The sequence below is a fragment of the Bufo gargarizans genome, chromosome 1 (assembly GCF_014858855.1).
Source record: "Bufo gargarizans isolate SCDJY-AF-19 chromosome 1, ASM1485885v1, whole genome shotgun sequence".
Classification (NCBI taxonomy): Eukaryota; Metazoa; Chordata; class Amphibia; order Anura; family Bufonidae; genus Bufo; species Bufo gargarizans.
In genome coordinates, this window is record NC_058080.1 from 251,776,485 (window position 1) to 251,795,237 (window position 18,753).

Below are 18,753 nucleotides of genomic sequence, written 5' to 3' on the forward strand. Positions count from 1 at the left end.
GTATGTATTTTTATCTGGCGAGCTATCATGTTAACGAACAATCACTCATACGAACATGCATCTTTATATTAATACAAGATAAGACTTAGGCTGCTTTCACACATAGAGTTTTTCTAGCTTTTCAATTTTTTTCTGCAACATGCGTTTTTATCAGTTTGCCCATTGTCAAACACGGCATGCATTTTTTAGACATTTTTCCCATAGGAATCTCTGTGTAAGTTGAAAAATATTCATTTTACACTATGTATACAGTAAAAAATGCAAAAAAAAGGCCACATAAAAATGGATAAAAATAAACACAAACAAAAAGCCTTAACATACATGATATTTGTGTGCCTAGCCAATGACACAAGACAAACATTTGTGTAAAGATTCTTTCACACATAATTTTTGTGCGTGCAACTCCCATATGAGATAGAGATCCCTATGACAAAGATGACAAAACCATTAAAAACCCACAAACGCATTGCCAAAATTCTATGCAAAAATTAAAATTCCATAGGGAATTTCTTATTTCACTAGACATTTAAAGTAACATCTGACCGCATGAAAAAACTATAAAAATAGTGCTAAAAATGCAAAAAATAAATAAAAACTATGTGTGAAACCAGCCTGATTAATAAATGAACTGGTCTGACTTTACACCACTTATTTCTAAACTCTGCAATTTCTCTTTGAGATAAGATTGACTGTGTTTCACCAGTTAATAAATATATTTGATCTAGACCCTGCTGTGAGATCAAGACATTTCTCAGATCAATATATTTTACTATTGCAGCTCAGCCCTGGAGTGAATGTAAATGAAAGCAATAATAGTGGGCTATGAATCTAGTTCATCTGCATCTTCGATCACTCAGCAGAGATAAATGTGAATCGATGGATTTGCAGGTGCTTTTGGCAATTGCATTTAACGTTATCCTTCTTTACAGCAGTAAAATTAAAAAGGACATGGCACACATTAAGCTCTCTGCAGTGCATTGTTTAAGGGAGCTGTATTCTCACAACTTACTTTATAGTGTACATAGTAAATAATCTCTATTGCTGTTTTTTTACATTATGCCCACCCCATTCATTATATTAATAATACAGAAACATGTCAATCTTTATAGTACAAACAAAAAAGATGACTGGACATCTCTTTATATGACATATTAAATGTGTTGTCCAGAGAAATAACTTTTTTATATAGAGCAGAATGGCTTAAAAAAAAAGAAGCATTACTCACATCATCGGTCCTTTGTTGTCTTTTTGATGCTTACCAAGTCCCCACTACTATCCACTTCCTAGGCCGTGCCATTTTATGTGTGTTCAGCCAGGAAGTAGAGAACAGCTGTGGCAGGGGATCATTGAGGTGAGAAATGTAATCCTGTTGAACAACTCCTTTAAGGGCTCCTCCACAGTAAAATTTTTGCTTTACATCTTCTCCACTGGATCTTAGGCTAAATAAGCACCTTGTCTGTGGAGTTCTGCTGCATATACACTGGAAAAATCTGTCAAAAATGCCAAAAAACTGAGAACTACTATTCAGGGAGTACAATATTGATGACCTAGCCTCTGGATATCAGATCAGTAGAGGTCCAATACCTGGGTATATCATAGCCCTCAAGCTGTTTTTTGGGGGGCAACAGGTATATCACACCCATTGCAATTAGTTACTCCAATAGCGCTTGTCCCTCTATATAGCTGCGGTATCGCAGCAGAACCGCACACAACTGCTGCACAATACAAATACACTATAATATAATTTCTATGTTAGAAAGTATATTATAAGTATATCACACCCCTCTATATCACACCTATCGATAGCACACCTGTACACAGAATGTAAAATGGCTGCCAGATCAGGTTCTGTTAAAGGGTAGGGGGTATGTCCATGCGCTGAAAATTCGTTAATGGCTGTCCTGTCCCACCTGATGGATGTGTCATGGGTCAAAGTTCAGCGCAAAAAAATATGGCGCGTGCGAATATCGCCATATGTTCCCATGTTCTGCGAATCGCGAACGAGCAAAGTTTGCTGTTAAACAACTGCCGGGCGAACCGCAAGGCCATCTCTAATTACCAGTACAGCTATGCATTGGAACCCAGCCACCGTCTGCAGCTCCTCTTCAAAGCATTCCATGATGCTTCTTGAGTATCTTCCATAGCACATGGGGTATGGGGTTTGTTGCTTTTATTTAGGAAAGAAGAAGACAGTGAAGACAGATATTTAAGTGACAGGCTTTTCTGGTGCAGCAAGGAGGAGGAACAGGCGGAATGCTGTGACCCCTGGCTTCAAGGCACTGTGCTAGACTCAGAAGTGACCTCCAAATCATCCTGCTGTGACTGAACCATCCACTCAATATTGCCACGTTGAACATGCTGTCGAAACTGCAGGGAGCATTATAAAACAGGAGAAACTGATAAGATTGATATAGAAAATATTCAGTATAACTTGTAATTTATTCATGTTTATTCTGGGATTATCAGTGGGCAGTCTTATCAGAGATTGACTGATTTTCCCCGTATACATGTGCATATAGATAGCTTTCAGTCATTGAGTAGGACCTCCCACTGAACTACTAAGCAAAAGGACAGGAATTTAGATTAATAGATTACAACTTAGTTATACTAAATCTTTTCCCGCAAACCTATGTATCAATCTACTCAGCTCCTCCTGCTTTATAAATTGATGGTGGCAATTAGACTGCATGTAGATACAATGTGACAGGCTCCCTTCAAACAGACTTAAAAATAGACTTTCAGAAAATTCTATTTGGGTCCAAACCAATTTTACCCATATCAAATATGCTCCAATTGCTTTGAAAATTGGTACATAACAGTTTGTGGTCTCCTAGGACTTATATTTTTTTTCTAAAAAGACTCAGAGAATAAATATGAATCTTCAAAGCAGAAGACCCACCCATAACACTGCCCTGGAAATGAGATTTGCAAGCCAGTTCTCACTGGCTTGCTGAGTGACCTTCTCTGAGGGGTGCTCTTTCTCATTACGGACACCAACAAATATGCATGAGTAATATAGTCCAGCCAACGCTGCTCTGCTTTCCTGGGAAATATATATGCAAATTTTAGTATCTTACATTTGGTGGCATCAGATTGTTTTAGTGTTTTTTTCTTTTTGAAAGAAAAGCTAATTTGCATGCATTTAAGTTTCGGGAAAAGATATTCAAATAAGCTTTTTGGCAAAAAAAAAAGAAAATAACACTAGGGGGGAAAATTTATACACTTAGAAGTAAAGAATTACTTTGAAACTAAGCCTACTGCCATGTAGGGCAGGTACCCTGAAACATAACCAGACACTTTCATGTCAAAATCGGTTCACTCGTCTTGAAAAATTATTCTCTTCATTTTCATGAAATAAGGTTTTCGGGGCACGTTTTGGTGCACCATTGCTCAACCAGTATCAGAACAAATGCCTACACCTCTTGTTTCACTAGCAGTCCATAAAAGTTCATAGCCAGTGAACAGGGAGAGTCAGTAGCATTGATCGAGCATGCTCGGCCGAACACCAGTTCAGCTTGAGCATCGCGATGCTCGGCACATCGCGGTGTTCGGCCTAGCTATGCTGTACAAGGGAAAGATAGTGTAGGGAATTAATTCAATTATATTTAGTTTTTTTGTTAGGCAGGGTTGCTGTTGGAGACCCAAAAGTCATTTTAAGGACTATTTTTGTATCTGGCAGCAATATATATATTTTAGCGCAACCTGCGCTAAATAGCTTGCAATTGTTTGGCCGCTGCGGACAGTTACATTACTTGCGCTAGCACATTCAAAATATCAGTGACATTCAGTCTAATTTTTTCACCGCTGGTGACAGTGACATTACCTGGGCTACATCTTCTGTATAATATTAGTGCATCCAAAATATCAGTGACATTCAGTCTAATTTTTCTGCTGCTGGTGGCAGCGACATTACCTGTGCTACATCTTCAGTATAAAGTTAGCACATCGGAAATATCAGTGACATTGAGTCTAAATTAGTTGCACATACACTTACAAAACCTGCGCTACTGTACGTGTGACATACTTGCAAGCATATATACGATTTAATATGCGGAAGGAAAGCAGTAAGGGACTGCCTGTTGCCAGAGCACAAAAAACACACTCATCAACGATACCTAGCTTCATGTCCCAGTTTGCAGGGCGGCGCAGGACATCACTCTCAAAGTCACCCCAGTGCGACCAGATGGTCGGTTGGATTGCAGCAGATAATGCTTCCAGTCGGTTAAGCACCACCCTGTCTTGCACAAAGTCAAGTCTCAGTAGCCAAGAGTCTGTTCAACAGAATCCTCATCCTGATCCTCCTTCCTCCCACAATGGAGAGTCTTTGCAAACAAGTGATCCCACACTCGGATATTCCGAGGAGCTCTTTTCATCACCATCCCTTAATTTGGGCCTCTCGCCAAGCCCACTTGAAGAGGGACATGAGGAGATCTTGTGCCCTGATTCCCAAACTATTAAGCATCCAAAGTCAGAAGAAGATGGTGGTGGGAAACGGCAATTAGTGTTTCACGAGGGGGATGATGATGATGAGACACAGTTGCCAATAAGTCAACGGCAATTAGTGTCTCAAGAGGTTGATGATGAGGATGAGACACAGTTGCCAATAAGTGAGGTTGTTAGGTCAACAAGTCAGGAGGATGACCAGACTGAGGAAGTGGAAGAGAAGGTGGTGGACGATGAAGTCACTGACCCAACCTGGGAAGGTGGCAAGCCAAGCGAGGACAGCAGTACCCAGAGGGATGGATCCGGAGCACTGCAACAGACTGGAAGAGGCAGTGGTGTGGCCAAACTAAACAGGCCCGCAACTGTTCCCCGGAGCACCCCCTTGCGGAAATCTTTCTTGCCAAGGAGTAGGTTGTCCACAGTCTGGCGCTTTTTTGATTAAAGTGCGGACGATAATAGAACTGTTATTTGCAACCTGTGCCGTACAAAAATGAGCATGGGTGTGAGCACTAGCAACCTCACCACCACCAGCATGATCCACCACATGACATCAAAGCACCCTAATAGGCTGGCCGAACCCCTGGGTCCACAATCAGTGTCTGCTGGTCACACCACTGCCTCCTCTTCCCCTGTGTTACGTGCTGGCCAATCCCCTGTCCAAGATGCAGGCCCGGATGCTTTCCGCCCTGCACCTGGACCTTCGCAAGCACGATCAGCTAGCACATCCACTTCTGTGTCCCAGTGCAGTGTACAGTTGTCTATACCCCAGGCCTTTGAACGAAAGCGCAAATACCCAGCCACCCACCCACAGGCCATAGCACTAAATGCGCACATTTCCAAATTGCTGGCCCTAGAAATGTTGCCATTTAGGCTTGTGGACACTGAGGCTTTCCGCAGCCTTATGGCTGCTGTCCCTCATAACTCAGTCCCCGGCCACCGCTATTTTGCTCGGTGTGCCATCCCCGTCTTACACAAGCATGTGTCCCATAAAATCACCCGTGCCCTGACCAACGCAGTTATTGGGAAGGTCCACTTAACGACTGACACATGGACAAGTGCTTGTGGCCAGGGACGTTACATTTCCCTGACGGCACACTGGGTGAACGTTGTAGAGGCCGGGAGCAAGTCATACCCTGGGATGGCACAGGTGCTACCGACGCCAAGGATTGCGGGCCCTACTTCCATCAGGGTTTCCGCCACCACCTACATTATTGACTGCAACTTCCCTTCTCCTCCTCCACCTCTTCCTCCGTTTTGCATGTGAAAGATGTGGAAATGGGAGAAGACAGGTGATAGCCAGACTACCCTCAGTCTTCTCAGCGCGAATTGGATGAGGAGGAGGAGGAGCAGGAGACGGTTGCCTGAGCTACAGAGGGTAGCACCCATAGCAGGTTTATTCCATCTGTTCAGCGTGGATGGGCAGAAGAGGAGGAAGAGGATGAGGAAATTGTGAGTTATCCTCCTGATGAGGACAGTGAAGTCTTGTCTGTTGGGACTCTGGCACAGATGGCTGACTTTATGTTATGCCGCCTTTCCCGTGACCCTCGCGTTGTATGCATTTTGGCCAACACCGATTACTGGTTGTTCATCCTTCTCGACCCCCGCTACAAAGAGTACTTCTCAACTCTCATTCCTGTGGTGGAGAGGACTAGCAAAATGGTACAATACCAGAAGGTCCTTGTGGAAAAATTGCTCCAAAAAGTTCCAGCTGACAATGTTGGCGGCAGAGTACGTAGTTCCTTGGGCAACTGAGGAGGGGAGATGAGCGGAACAGACAGCAGTTCCAACAGAGGCAGGACAACACTCTCCAAGGCCTGGGACAGTTTCATGACACCCCGTCAGCACCATGACCCTGATGCGTGGCCTACTGTCACAAGGAGGGAAACATTTTGGAAGATGGTGAAGGAGTACGTAGCAGACCATGTCAGCATCCTCAATGATCCCTCTGTGCCTTACAACTATCGTGTGTCCAAGCTGGACATGTGGCATGAACTGGCGCTCTACACCTTGGAGGTGCTGGCCTGCCCTGCCGCCAGCATTTTGTCAGTGCGGGTATTTAGTACTGCTGGGGGAATAATAACTGATAAGCGCATCCGTCTGTCAACTGAAAATGCTGACATGTTGACTCAGGAGTAGGAGTAGGTACAGATAAAAGATGCCTATAGTAACAATAGTGGTATTTACCTGGCAGCCCTATATAGGGCTGTGAACATGCCAATAAAATGTATTTTGGCGCCAAAAAAGAAACACATGGGACGCTGAAAGTAATGGACCGCCCCCTTCAGAAGTCCGCTCGCGGCTTTAGCCAGTTAGAAGAAGGGACGGAAACCGAATTTCCGGTCTACCATGCGATCCACCCTGGAACGCATCTGGGGCTTCCGGTCTGGTATGCGCTCCAACCTGGAACGCATTGAAAGCTTCCGATTCCTCCCTTGCGACGTTTGATCACGGACTTCCGATTCCTGTTGTGCGCCTCATGCTGGACCGCATATGTGAACTTTCGGTCCGGCGGTGAGACCACTGGGTGATATAGATTTTTTTTAAAAGCACAATACAGTGGGGAAGGGGACTAATACGGATGTTTAAGGATCACATTAAGAAAAGAGCCAGATGTGGATGTACAATAAAATGCAAAAGGCATACATATCATATTGTGGAAGACATATATGCCCTACATAGTGATAGTATGCTTACTATGAAACTGGTTTTGGAGGCGACAGACTCCCTTTAATATTAAGCCCTAAAGCAAAAAAGAACAGCATTATTTAGAAAATCAAAAACACAAATGCAATCGCACTCTGCAACCAGCACTCTGCCCTGTCTCTATGCTGGATGTTGAATGAGGCATTGATGTACATTTTGGCCAAAGTGTAATAAGCCACTCACCACGTCAAGGTCGCCTCCATAAGTGGTCCCTAACACTAGTTCCTACCTGTTATGAGCCACACAAAGTCCAGGGAGCGCAAGTACAGCATGCATGCCAAGCACACTCTGCTTTTAACCCCGTCCGGTGCCATTACAGCTTTAATCGGATCCAGGGATGCAAGTACCAACATGCATGCTGAGCCCACTATATACTTCTCCTGGAGCCAAATGGCTACTGGTAGGTGCTATATAAGCAGACTCAGTTTTATACTGACTTTAAAACCAGCCTCCAGGGCAGACTAACTGGTCAGGTGTGCATGACTGCATGGAGATCGCCATGCCTCCAATATATACTGCAAAGAAAAAAATGTGGGGGGTTCAGTCAGCACAACCCTATGCAGGTGCACATTGCTATGGCGGAATACAGATACAAAAGCAAAAACACAAATGCAATCCCACTCTGCAACCAGCACTCTGCCCTGCCTCTATGCTGGATGTTGAATGAGGCATCGGTGTACATGTTTGTACTTGCATCCCTGGATCTGATGAAAGGTGTAATGGCACCGGACGGGGTTAAAAGCAGAGTGTGCTTGGCGTGCATGCTGTACCTGCGCTCCCTGGACTTTGTGTGGCTGTCATGGCCCATAACAGGTAGGAACTAGTGTTAGGGACCACTCATGGAGACGACCTTGACGTGGTCAGTGGCTTATTACGCTTTGGCCAAAATGTACACCAATGCCTCATTCAACATCCAGCATAGAGGCAGGACAGAGTGCTGGTTGCAGAGTGCGATTGCATTTGTGTTTTTGCTTTTGTATCTGTATTTCTCCATAGCAATGTGCATCTGCATAGGGTTGTGCTGACTGAACCCCCCACATTATTTAGAAAATGCATAAAACATATAATAAGCATATACGGTACTCACATAAATACCAAGAGTATTAAATTAGTACCTCATATAAATGATTGGTCCTTTTATTGCATGACATCCTGCACAAAGTGAACATTTCATATGTCAATAAAATTCTACATTGTAAACTCTAGTTCGTGAGGTTGTTGTTTAAGGTTTTGTCATCTCGAAGATGACTTCACTATCTAGGTTGCACTAGCAGTCAATAGATATCAGGCTAGTTGAGACCTAATGCATCCTTTTCTAGAAGCAACATCACACAACAATGACAATCCTTAAAATGTTACTACAGTCACTGAAATTAATAACAATCTCAAAGACAAATCACTTGATAAAACAAATGAGTGAAGAGCAAAAAGTAAAAAAAAAACACTATGGATAATTATATACTGTAGCAGAGCATATCTACTGCAACACACCCAATACACACACACACACACACATATTTGCTCATAGTTTCTAAGACTAGTGTATTGTACACAAGCCATGTCTACACCCCATTTGGTGTATATGTCAAAATAAGTTGTTAATGTTGTATAAGAATTCATCTAAACCCTTTTTGAAACTGTCTACTGTTCCTGCTGTGACCACGTCCTGAGGAAGTCTATTCCACAGATTCACAGTTCTTACAGTAAAGAAGCTTTGATGCTTCCGGAGACTGAACTTTTTCTTCTCCAGTCGGAGGCAGTGCCCCCTTGTCTTTTGTGCGCATTTTACATGGAACAGTTTTTCACCGTATTTTTTGTATGGCCCATTTATATATTTGTATAGGTTAATCATGTCCGCCCTTAGATGTCTCTTCTCAAGACTAAATAAATTCAATTATTTTAATCTTTCTTCATAACTAAGACCCTCCATTCCCCTTATCAGTTTATTCGCTTTCCTCTGTACTTTTTCCAGCTGCAGTGCGTCCTTTCTATGGACTGGTGCCCAGGACTGAACTGCATATTCCAGATGTAAAGGGGTAATATTACACCCCTGCCCCGGAAGTCCATGCCTCGTTTAATGCATGACAATATCCTGGTGGCCTTAGAAGCAGCTGATTGACATTGTATGCTGTCATTTAATCTACCATCCACAAGGACACCCAAATCCTTCTCTATAAGTGACTCTCCCAGTGTTACATCACCTAGGACATATGAAGCACAGAGAATATATTTGTCCACATTGAATCTAATTTGCCAAGTTGATGCCCAATCACTCAGAGTGTTCAAGTCAGCTTGTAGTTTATGGACATCTTTCATAGACTGTACAGTTCCACATAGCTTATTATCATCTGCAAAAATAGAAATGGTGCTATTAATCTCGTCCTCAATATCATTAATAAATTGATTAAATAAGAGAGGGCCCAGCACTGAACCTTGTGGTCACCACTTATAACCTGGGACCATTCTGAATAGACCACAACTCTCTGGACATGGTCCTTCAGCCAGTTTTCAATCCAATTACAAACGATACTTTCAAAGCCTATAGACTTTACTTTACCTATTTAACGTCTATGAGGGACAGTATCCAAAGCCTTTGCAAAATCCAGAAACACTACATCCACAGCTGCCCCTCTGTCCAGGCTACTACTCACCTCCTCATAAAAAAAAAATCAGGTTAGTCTGACAACTTCTGTCCTTGGTAAACCCATTTTGGTGTCACTTATAAAATTATTTATAGTCACATACTCCTGTATATAGTCCCTTAGGAGTCAAACGTGTTTCCCACAACAAAAGTTAAACTAACTGGTCTATAATTACCTGTGAAGGACGTTGATCATTTTTTGAATATGGGCACCACGTTTGCCTTGCGCCAATCACTTGGCACTGTGCCAGTACCTAGAGAATCTTTAAAAATTTTAAACAGGGGCACATCAATGACTGAACTGACTTCTTTAAGCACTCTTGGGCGTAATCCATCTGCACCTGGAGCCTTGTTCACATTTACCCTATTTTACTTATCTTGGACCATATCTACAGTTAGCCAAGTGAGCCCCAGCTTCTGTGATGTTGGGGGATCTATAGATTACACCAAGTATTATTTTTTCAGTGTTTTTATCCCATAAGGTTTGACATCCTCACCATCCTCCCCCACAATTGCCTCTTTCACACTTGTCTTCAGATCTCTCCTGACATACAGGCACACACCACCGCCTTTTCTATTGAACCTGTATTTTCTAAATAGTGTAAAACCCTCAATATTTATAGCCCAGTCATGAGAAGAATCCAACCATGTCTCAGCCACACCAACTACATCTATGTGTTCTTCTAGTACCATAGCCTCCAGCTCCCCCATTTTGCTAGCTAGACTTCTGGCATTTGTGAAAATAGATTTTAAATGACTATTACCTGTAAAGTGAATATCCGGGATTTTTGGGTTACCTTGATTGATGTTTGTATGTAACAGGTTCTTGTTACCATCAGTTCTATATTTCATAAGTGTATAGTTATGCCCAGTCTTCTCCCTACTTTTCTCGCTAACCCCAGCCCCCACTAAATCCCCCCTGTCCTCTTCTATATCCCACTCTATATCTACCCCCTTATTAGTATGACCCCCCCACCCTTCTCCAGATCCTAGTTTAAAAGCTCCTCCAGCCTTCTAACCATTTTTCCCCCAGGGCAGTTGCACCCTCCCCATTAAGGTGCAGCCCGTCCCTACTGTAGAGCCTGTAACTGACTGAGAAGTCGGCCCAGTTCTCCATGAACCCCACTTATTTAACTCTCTAACCTCCCATTGTCTCTCTGGTGATGCTCGTGGTACTGGTAGTATTTCTGAAAACACTACCTTGGAGGTCCTGGACTTGAGCTTCTCTCCTAGTTCCCTAAAATAATTTTTAAGGACCTTCCATCTCCCCCTGACTTTGTCATTGGTGCCAATGTGTACCATGCCGCCCCACCCACACCAAGCAATCTGTCAATCCAATCTGCATCGTTATAGCTGTTTCTTATTGTATAAGAAAGTGCAGTCTGCTACAGATTCCTATACATCTAGGCACAAAAAATCTTCACTTAACATAGGTATATTTTTCATGTCTATTATTCCTTCATCTAAGGGTCCATTGACACGTCTGCAAAATGGGTCCTGCATCCGTTCTTCAATTTTGCGAAACAGGTGCAGTCGCATTCATTTTTAATAGGGCCGGAATGTGCTGCCGCATCCGCATTTGCGGATCCCCACTTCCGGATCCGCATTTCCGTTCCACAAAAAAATAGAACATGTCCTATTCTTGTCCGCAATTCCGGACAAGAAAAGGCATTTTCTTTGAGAGTGCCAGCAATGTGCTGTCTGCAAAATGTGGAACGCACATTGCTGTTCTCCGTGTTTTGCGGATCCGCAATTTGCAGTTCAGCAAAACACATACAAACGTGTGAATGGACCCTGATATTGATAGTGGGAATTGATGAGCTCGATAGAACTCTCCATTCCTCCCACTATACAGAACAATTTGATTTGACAAAGACAAATGATGACATTTCAGTTTTAAAGATCCATAAAGAGTCAATGAAATATTAAAACTATAAAACATTCATGTCACGGCTCAAAACACAGGATTTATTTTATATCAATAATTTATACATATTGGGGCCATTTATGAAATCAGATATGTCAGTTTTGTGGCATAAAAAAGTCGCAAGCCATGGCAATTCCAACATTTCCATGGCAACTGCAACAGCTTTGCTACATTTTGTGATCCTCGTCCCTTTTCACAGTGGTCTATGTTTAAGAACTAAAAGTGAGATTAGACCAGGATTATAGCACTGTCTGCGACACTTGAAACGTCTCAGAAAAGTTCCAAGAAAGTCATATCCTGTGGCAGGTAGCCCTCGGGTGTATTTTTTTAAGATTAAGTCCTATAACACACTGAGTTGCACCAAATACATGAGAACTGTGCACCATTTCATAAATTTGGTGCAACCACACAATGTTACCAGACTTAAAAGTGACATGAAAAGGATCGCAAATGATAAATGACCCCCATTATATTTAGCCTAAACGTGGGCATACTGAAGCTGTACAGGTGCCATGAGGGTAATGGGGTCTGTTATCACCCTTAGGGCTCGTTCACTCGAACATGTGAAGCCCATGCCCGAGCTGTGGACCGCAAATTGCCGTGGGGCATACTCATGGAGATCGCAGATGCATTCACTTGAATTGGTCAGCGATCCTTCTGTTACGCAAAAAGATAGAGCAAGTTCTATCTTTTTGCGGTGCGGAAGCACGGAACGGAACCCCAGAAAGCACTCCGTAGTGCTTCCGTAGTGTACCATTCTGTTCTTTCGTACCACACCATTCCGCATCTCCGGATTTGCGGACCCATTGAAGTTAATAGGTCCGCATACTTGATGCGGAATGGCCACGGAACGGTGCCCATGTATTGCGGATCCGCAAATGCAGTCCGCAATACGGCAACGGGAAGCACGATTGTGAACGAGCCCTTATGATTAGCAAAAGACTTGATGTAGATACAGCGTATTTGTCGTATCCTGCACACAGTATATCATGTTCAGCTTTGGCCTACAGAGCTCATCACAAGAGAGAACTCTACTTCACTGATCAGAATTAGATTTCACCCTCTGGATGTAAATAAGGATGTTTTTATTGACTGACAAAAAACTGATTTTGAACATTCTAAAGAATCAATGCACAATTTGCAACAACAAACAAATGTATAGACACACAGTATAACTGGGATATGCTGCTAAAGGGTAGGGCAGTATAAGGGCTCAGTCACATGACTATATGAATGAGTCCACATCCGTTCTGCAATTTTGCGGAATGGCAGCGTGTGCTGCCTGCATCCGTAGTTCCGTTCCGCTGCCCGCAAAAAATACAGATAATTTCCTATTCTTGTCTGCAATTGCGGACAAGAATAGGCATTTTCTATGATAGTGGTGGCCATGTGCGGATCCTCAATTTGCGGACTGAAAAATACTACTTCATGTGAATGCGCCCTAACGTGGTCCCAGGCATGCTGATTCCTCCACTGCGTTTCTTATAGGTGTACATAAAGTAGTGTTTTTTAATAAATGTATATTTTGGGAATGGCAGTGCTAGAATCACACTGTGGGGAAGTAGTCCTGAAATTCATGAGCTGTCAATAGCTCCGCCCACCCCCGCTCTCCTTCAGTGACTAACATAGTTCCCTGTATTCACAGCAATAGGCAGAATGGTGCCAGTCATTGGCTGGAGGGTCCCCATAGCTCATGATAAAGATGACTTCTGCATTTCCCATACATCTTACACATTCCCTTTTTTGTAGGATGATTTTGTGTTCATAATCTATGTCCATAGGATGGTTCAAACTGGACAAAACCAGTTCATACTGGTATAGTATTGGGGGCCAGGAGGAGAACTTCCGTATGGACATATATGTACAGTTTGCGCCATGTCTAGTCTTCACAGTAATAAGTAAATGTGAAGTTTTGCTTTACACTGATTTGATGAATGTAACCCCGCATAATTATGTCAGTTTTTAATTAAATCCTTGGTGAACGTTGTTTCCCTCAAAAACATTGTATCTGTGTCTTTCTTTCTCTCCGATGCATCGTAAAGAAATCAATTTGAACCACGCTGAAAGACACGGAGGCCCTTTAAAGTCTCTCCCAAATTCCAAGACAGAGAGTTACCCTAACAGTCCATGATGGTAGAAACCCGGGAAGGTCAACAGACTTCTTTTACCCAACCAGATGGATCTCCCACAGGACTACTGAAATTGAACAACCGCGGTGGGTTACCCTTTGTGTTACTTAGTCTTTCAGTACTTCATGGTCGTCCAGGATGGGTAAGTGGGGATCTAACAAGACCTTCCTTAATCAACCTCCGTCAGTGTATATTTGTAACTGTTTGTAAAACCTTTTGTTTGTTACTAACTGACTTGAGTGGATACAGTCTCTACACGTGGGGGTCCACTACGAAGTGGTCAGTCACTTGTCTCATGACTGTGTTTTGGTAGGTGGCTTTGGGCGTCACAAATCGTATCTTATGAATAGGTCACATTGTCATAGCTGTGTATGTAGTATTACTGTACAGCAGAGTTGTTGTTATGTCCCATATCTCTTGGATCATTATCATTAGTGTAATTTCTGTATTGCATTGTATTGCTGCATACGTTTGCCCCTCTTTTCTCCCTGTATGTTGCCTATTCTTGCAGCCCCCTCCCTCCTTCTTGCCAGTAGTAGCCATCTTATATTATAACCGCACTAGTGTTTAAATGTGCTGCTCAACTATGCCAAATGATCATCTTTTTTACCTACTGTATTAGTGCCTTACTACAAGATTTCAGCTTGGAATAAATTCATCTGGATTCTTCACATATAACTGAGCAGTTAAGTTGATCGCTGTCTGATGAGAGTCTGAAGTAAGTACATAGTTCAATACGGATGTCACGCCGGTGACAGGTTGGAGAAGGTCTGAAAGAATATCTGCACATTAGTTATCTGACAGCCTCTTTTGGTTTCACTTTGTCTGTGTGTTGCTGGTATGTCCACACCCCCTGTTCACCTCCCCCTATTTAGTCTGTCTTTACCCATCACTCCTTGCTCTGGATAGCTTCATTTGTTTTTTAGAAGAGCTGGAGTGTGGTTCGTGGTGAAGTCCTGTTCGTCCATCATTCATCAGCCTCAGAAGTTAAGTGTTCCACTAATTGTGTTTTGTATTCCCCCCACCTTTGTTGTTTACTAGGCCTCAGCGAGACACTGGTTCCTTCACCAGGGAAGGAGCGGGTTGTACCTGCCCTGTCATTACTATTAGGGCATCTGAGGGCCACCAGGGTTTTCTAGGTTCCTGTGTATGGGCATCTCTACCATCGAGAGGTGCCTATACGGATAGGAGTTAGGGCCAGGAGCAGGGTTTTATAGGTGGTGACCCTTTTCCTTCCCTAGCAGTGAGGCCTAGTGTCTTTTCCCTTCCTTCTTGTTGTCTTTTGTTGTTCTCCCCTACAACATCTGTGACAACGGATTTCCATTGTTACATGGAGCCATTGAACACAACACTTATTGTTAGGATGTTGAGTCAGAACAGGTGTAGCTAGGCTTTATAGCACCTGGGGGCAAGGATTTAGCATCAGACCTAGGTATCCCAATGTATAATAGGGTAATCTAGGGCACTGCATTCCCTTTAGTGCTACCACACAGTACTAATGCCCACATTGTGCATCCTCACAGCACTAATGCCCACATTGTACCCCCTCACAGCACTAATGCCCACATTGTACACCCTCACAGTAGTAATATCCACATTGTACACCCTCACAGTAGTAATATCCACAATGTACACCCTCACTGTAATTATATCTTCCTCGTAACCCCTTCACAGTAGTTATGCCCACCTTGTGACCCCCTCACAATAGCTGTGCCCAGCCTTGTGCCCCTATGCCGTAGTTATGCCCACATTTGTGCCCCCTCACAGTAGGTATACCCACCTTATTGCACCTTTACAGTAGTTATGTCCACCTTGGTGCCCCTTCACAGTAGTTATGGCCCACTTTTGTGCCCCTTCACAGTAGTAATGCCCACCTGTATGTCCTCTTTGTACTCCCCTTTGGCCCCTGGTGCCCCCTCCAGCTCCATACAAAAAAATACAAGTACTTACCTGTTGCACTGATGATAGGCACATCCATTCTGCATTCCCAGCAGCAGCACGACCAACACACAGAGCTTTCAGCATTCTTCCCACACAGCCAGCAGCACGATGTGTGGCCTGAGGGGGAGCACCGGAGACCAGCAGAACAGCAAGGAAGGTAACAGATGGCTCCCTGCTTCACCATGGAAATAAACAGTCCAGTAGTGCGTGACCCTTCCCCCCCGCCTCAGCATATGGGGGGCAGTGCGCCCCCCCAATGCCTCTCCCCTTGATATGCCCCTGCTTTACAGGATACCAGGATTTCAGAATGAAATCTATTGATAGAGATACATTAGAACCCCAACTTCAGTTCATTCCAGGGGGAGTAAGCAGAACTTTAAATTTAAATAAAATAATTCTTCAAAACTACAAAGTGTTATTTCTGTGTCAGATGCATGGCTTAATATGTCTTTTGAGCCAGCAAGCTGAACAGGGAGAGGAAGAGTCAGGTGGAGGTTATCGTGGCTGGTATGTTGAAACTTCATAAAGTAGTAGCAGTAATTGTCTGCCCTATTTAAACCCCTTCCTGGCCAGATACCATTGCCAGTGATAGGTTTTCCCTCCCTAGCTGTGCTCCCATATCTGTTCTGTGTTGGATTGCTTATTGGATTGACCTGGGCTTGCCTGTGACCAATCTATGTCTCATAATTTGGTACCGTCTTTCCTGTCTGGTTCTGACTTCGGCTTGGCTATTCTGCCAGAAAATAATGTAGGACCGCACTGCTTTCTCCACTCTTCAGGAAGCCGATCCTCCCTTGTTCGTTCAACAGGTGTATAGTGAGCACAGGAAAATGGTGATCTTCATATAATCCACAGTCCTCTTTTCATGAAAGACTGTGACAGACCAGAAGATTGCACCAATAGTGAACTAGAATTTCAGATTCCAGTTGTTTTTATTCAACTCCATGAACTCCATGATACAATCCACCAATCCCTGTTGTTTCCCCTCCCGGATCAACAGGCAGTCGTCGATGTATCTCTTCCATACACAAAGTGTATCACATTCAGTTTTTTTTTTTACAAAATGGGGTTGATTTTTTTTCTTTTTCCCAAAGAGACATAAAAAGGTTGGCGAAATTGGGGGCGAATTTCACCCCCATCGCTGTCCCAGTCTGCTGAAGGTAATGTGTATCCTTAAACCAAAAATAATTGTGGCTTAAACAAAAATCTACACAGTCCAAAATAAACTGCCCCTGCTTACTGGACATTTCAGGGTCATTCTTCAATTCATCTTCTATTGCTTTGAGACCTAGCTCTTTCGATATGATTGTATACAATGATGCTACATCAACTGTTGCAAGCCAAAGATTTTTCTTGCTGGGACCTATATTTTTTATTAACTCAATAACACTGCCTATGTCTTTAACAGGACTGGATTTGGGTGACATATTTTTGGAGGAAAAAAATCAATATACTCGGTCAGTCTGCTTGTTAGTGAATTGATTCCAGAGACTATGGGTCTCCCCGGGGATTAATCAGACTTTATGAATTTTTGGCAGATGGTAAATAACCGGAGTCACTGGGAAATTGATGGTTAAATAGTCTAATTCTCTCTTATTAATAATCCCCCCTTTGAAGCCCTCTAACAGAAGTTCATCTATTTTCTTTTTATATTCCTCAGTCGGATTTTTACTTAGTACCTGAAATGTATCTCTATCCGATAATAATCTCTGGAGTTCCTCCTCATACTTTTTGACATCCATTATTACAACCCCCTCCCCCCTTGTCGACCGGCTTAATCACAATGTCTTTGTTAGATTCTAGTTTATTAAGAGCGTTTTTTTCCTCTGATGTTAAATTATAATATTTAGGTTTAGTATCTATTTTATTGAGTTCTTTAAGTAACCCCCTTTTAAATGCCTCCATCCACTCATTCTCTGTTTTTTGGGGAAAAAAAAAATAGATCTCTCCCTCAGGTGTGTGTGGATCACTCCATTTCCTACTTCCTTATATTTGATAGCGGGTGCTTGATTATTCAAGCACTATTTTGCTATGTTTAGTTTGCTTACATACTTGTGGACATCCAGAAATGCCTCGAATTTATTTAATTTCTTGGTGGGTGCAAACTTCAACCCCTTCCCCAACACTTATATTTCTGTGAGGGTGTATGAACTCAAATTAAAAATACCCCTCAATTCTCCCGACTCTTTTTGTGCTTTGGGCTTACATTTCCCCTTTTTCCTCCTTCCTCTACATGACTTCTTTTTTGAGGCTTTGAGTAGTTTCTTCTCTGTGTTTGTTTCAGTCCTGAACCTAGCAGAGTAGGGAACATTGACTAGTTGAGAACTTGCCACCTAGGTCTTGCACTGCAAGTAGGCAGGGGAAGTGGGCTGGGTTCCATTTAGGGCTTACTGTCACGGAAGGTGTACAGGAAACTAGAAGACACAAAATGAATATCCGACTCACTGGATCCAAAACTAAGGAACAAAAGGGAGAGCCCTGCATCAGACCTGGCTCTCTCCCTGACTGCTCAGCCTATGCAAAAATCCCAATGGTAGATGATCGCATATCCTCGTACCTCCACTGTATAACACCTGAACACCCTATAATAGTGAGGGGACACGGCCACCGGCTCCCTACACTTGATATGGAGGGAGTCAGGGTCACCTGGGATCCAGCAAACAGAAAAACACAAATGAATGAACAAAGCTTATCTGTAGAAGACTCAGAAGTAGGATCAGCATGCACACACTCCAGGAAGGAATATAAACCGCAAAGTGAAGCAGTCTGGGAAGGAATTTAAAGGGATGAAATCAGTGCAACTACATGACAGCTGAGAGAGGCTAACGAGATGAGAAAATGAAAGCAAAACAAAAGGAAGCTCAAGGAGGAGGTTCTGAAAGACATCTGTCAGAGCTTCTCAGATGTCTGGTGGTGACAGTACCCCTCCTTCTACGAGTGGACTCCGGACACTCAGAGCCCACCTTCTC

General features: G+C 43.1%; 1 protein-coding gene across 1 annotated transcript in view; it reads right to left on the reverse strand.

Moving 5' to 3' along the window:
- The window catches only part of BMPR1B (bone morphogenetic protein receptor type 1B), a 100,578-nt gene extending 83,367 nt beyond the window's left edge, over positions 1-17,211 (reverse strand). Inside the window, exon 1 of the mRNA XM_044277602.1 lies at positions 17,025-17,211. Within this exon, the coding sequence (XP_044133537.1) occupies positions 17,025-17,211 (187 nt within the window). The remainder of the gene's footprint in view (positions 1-17,024) is intronic.
- Positions 17,212-18,753: the final 1,542 nt, after the last annotated feature.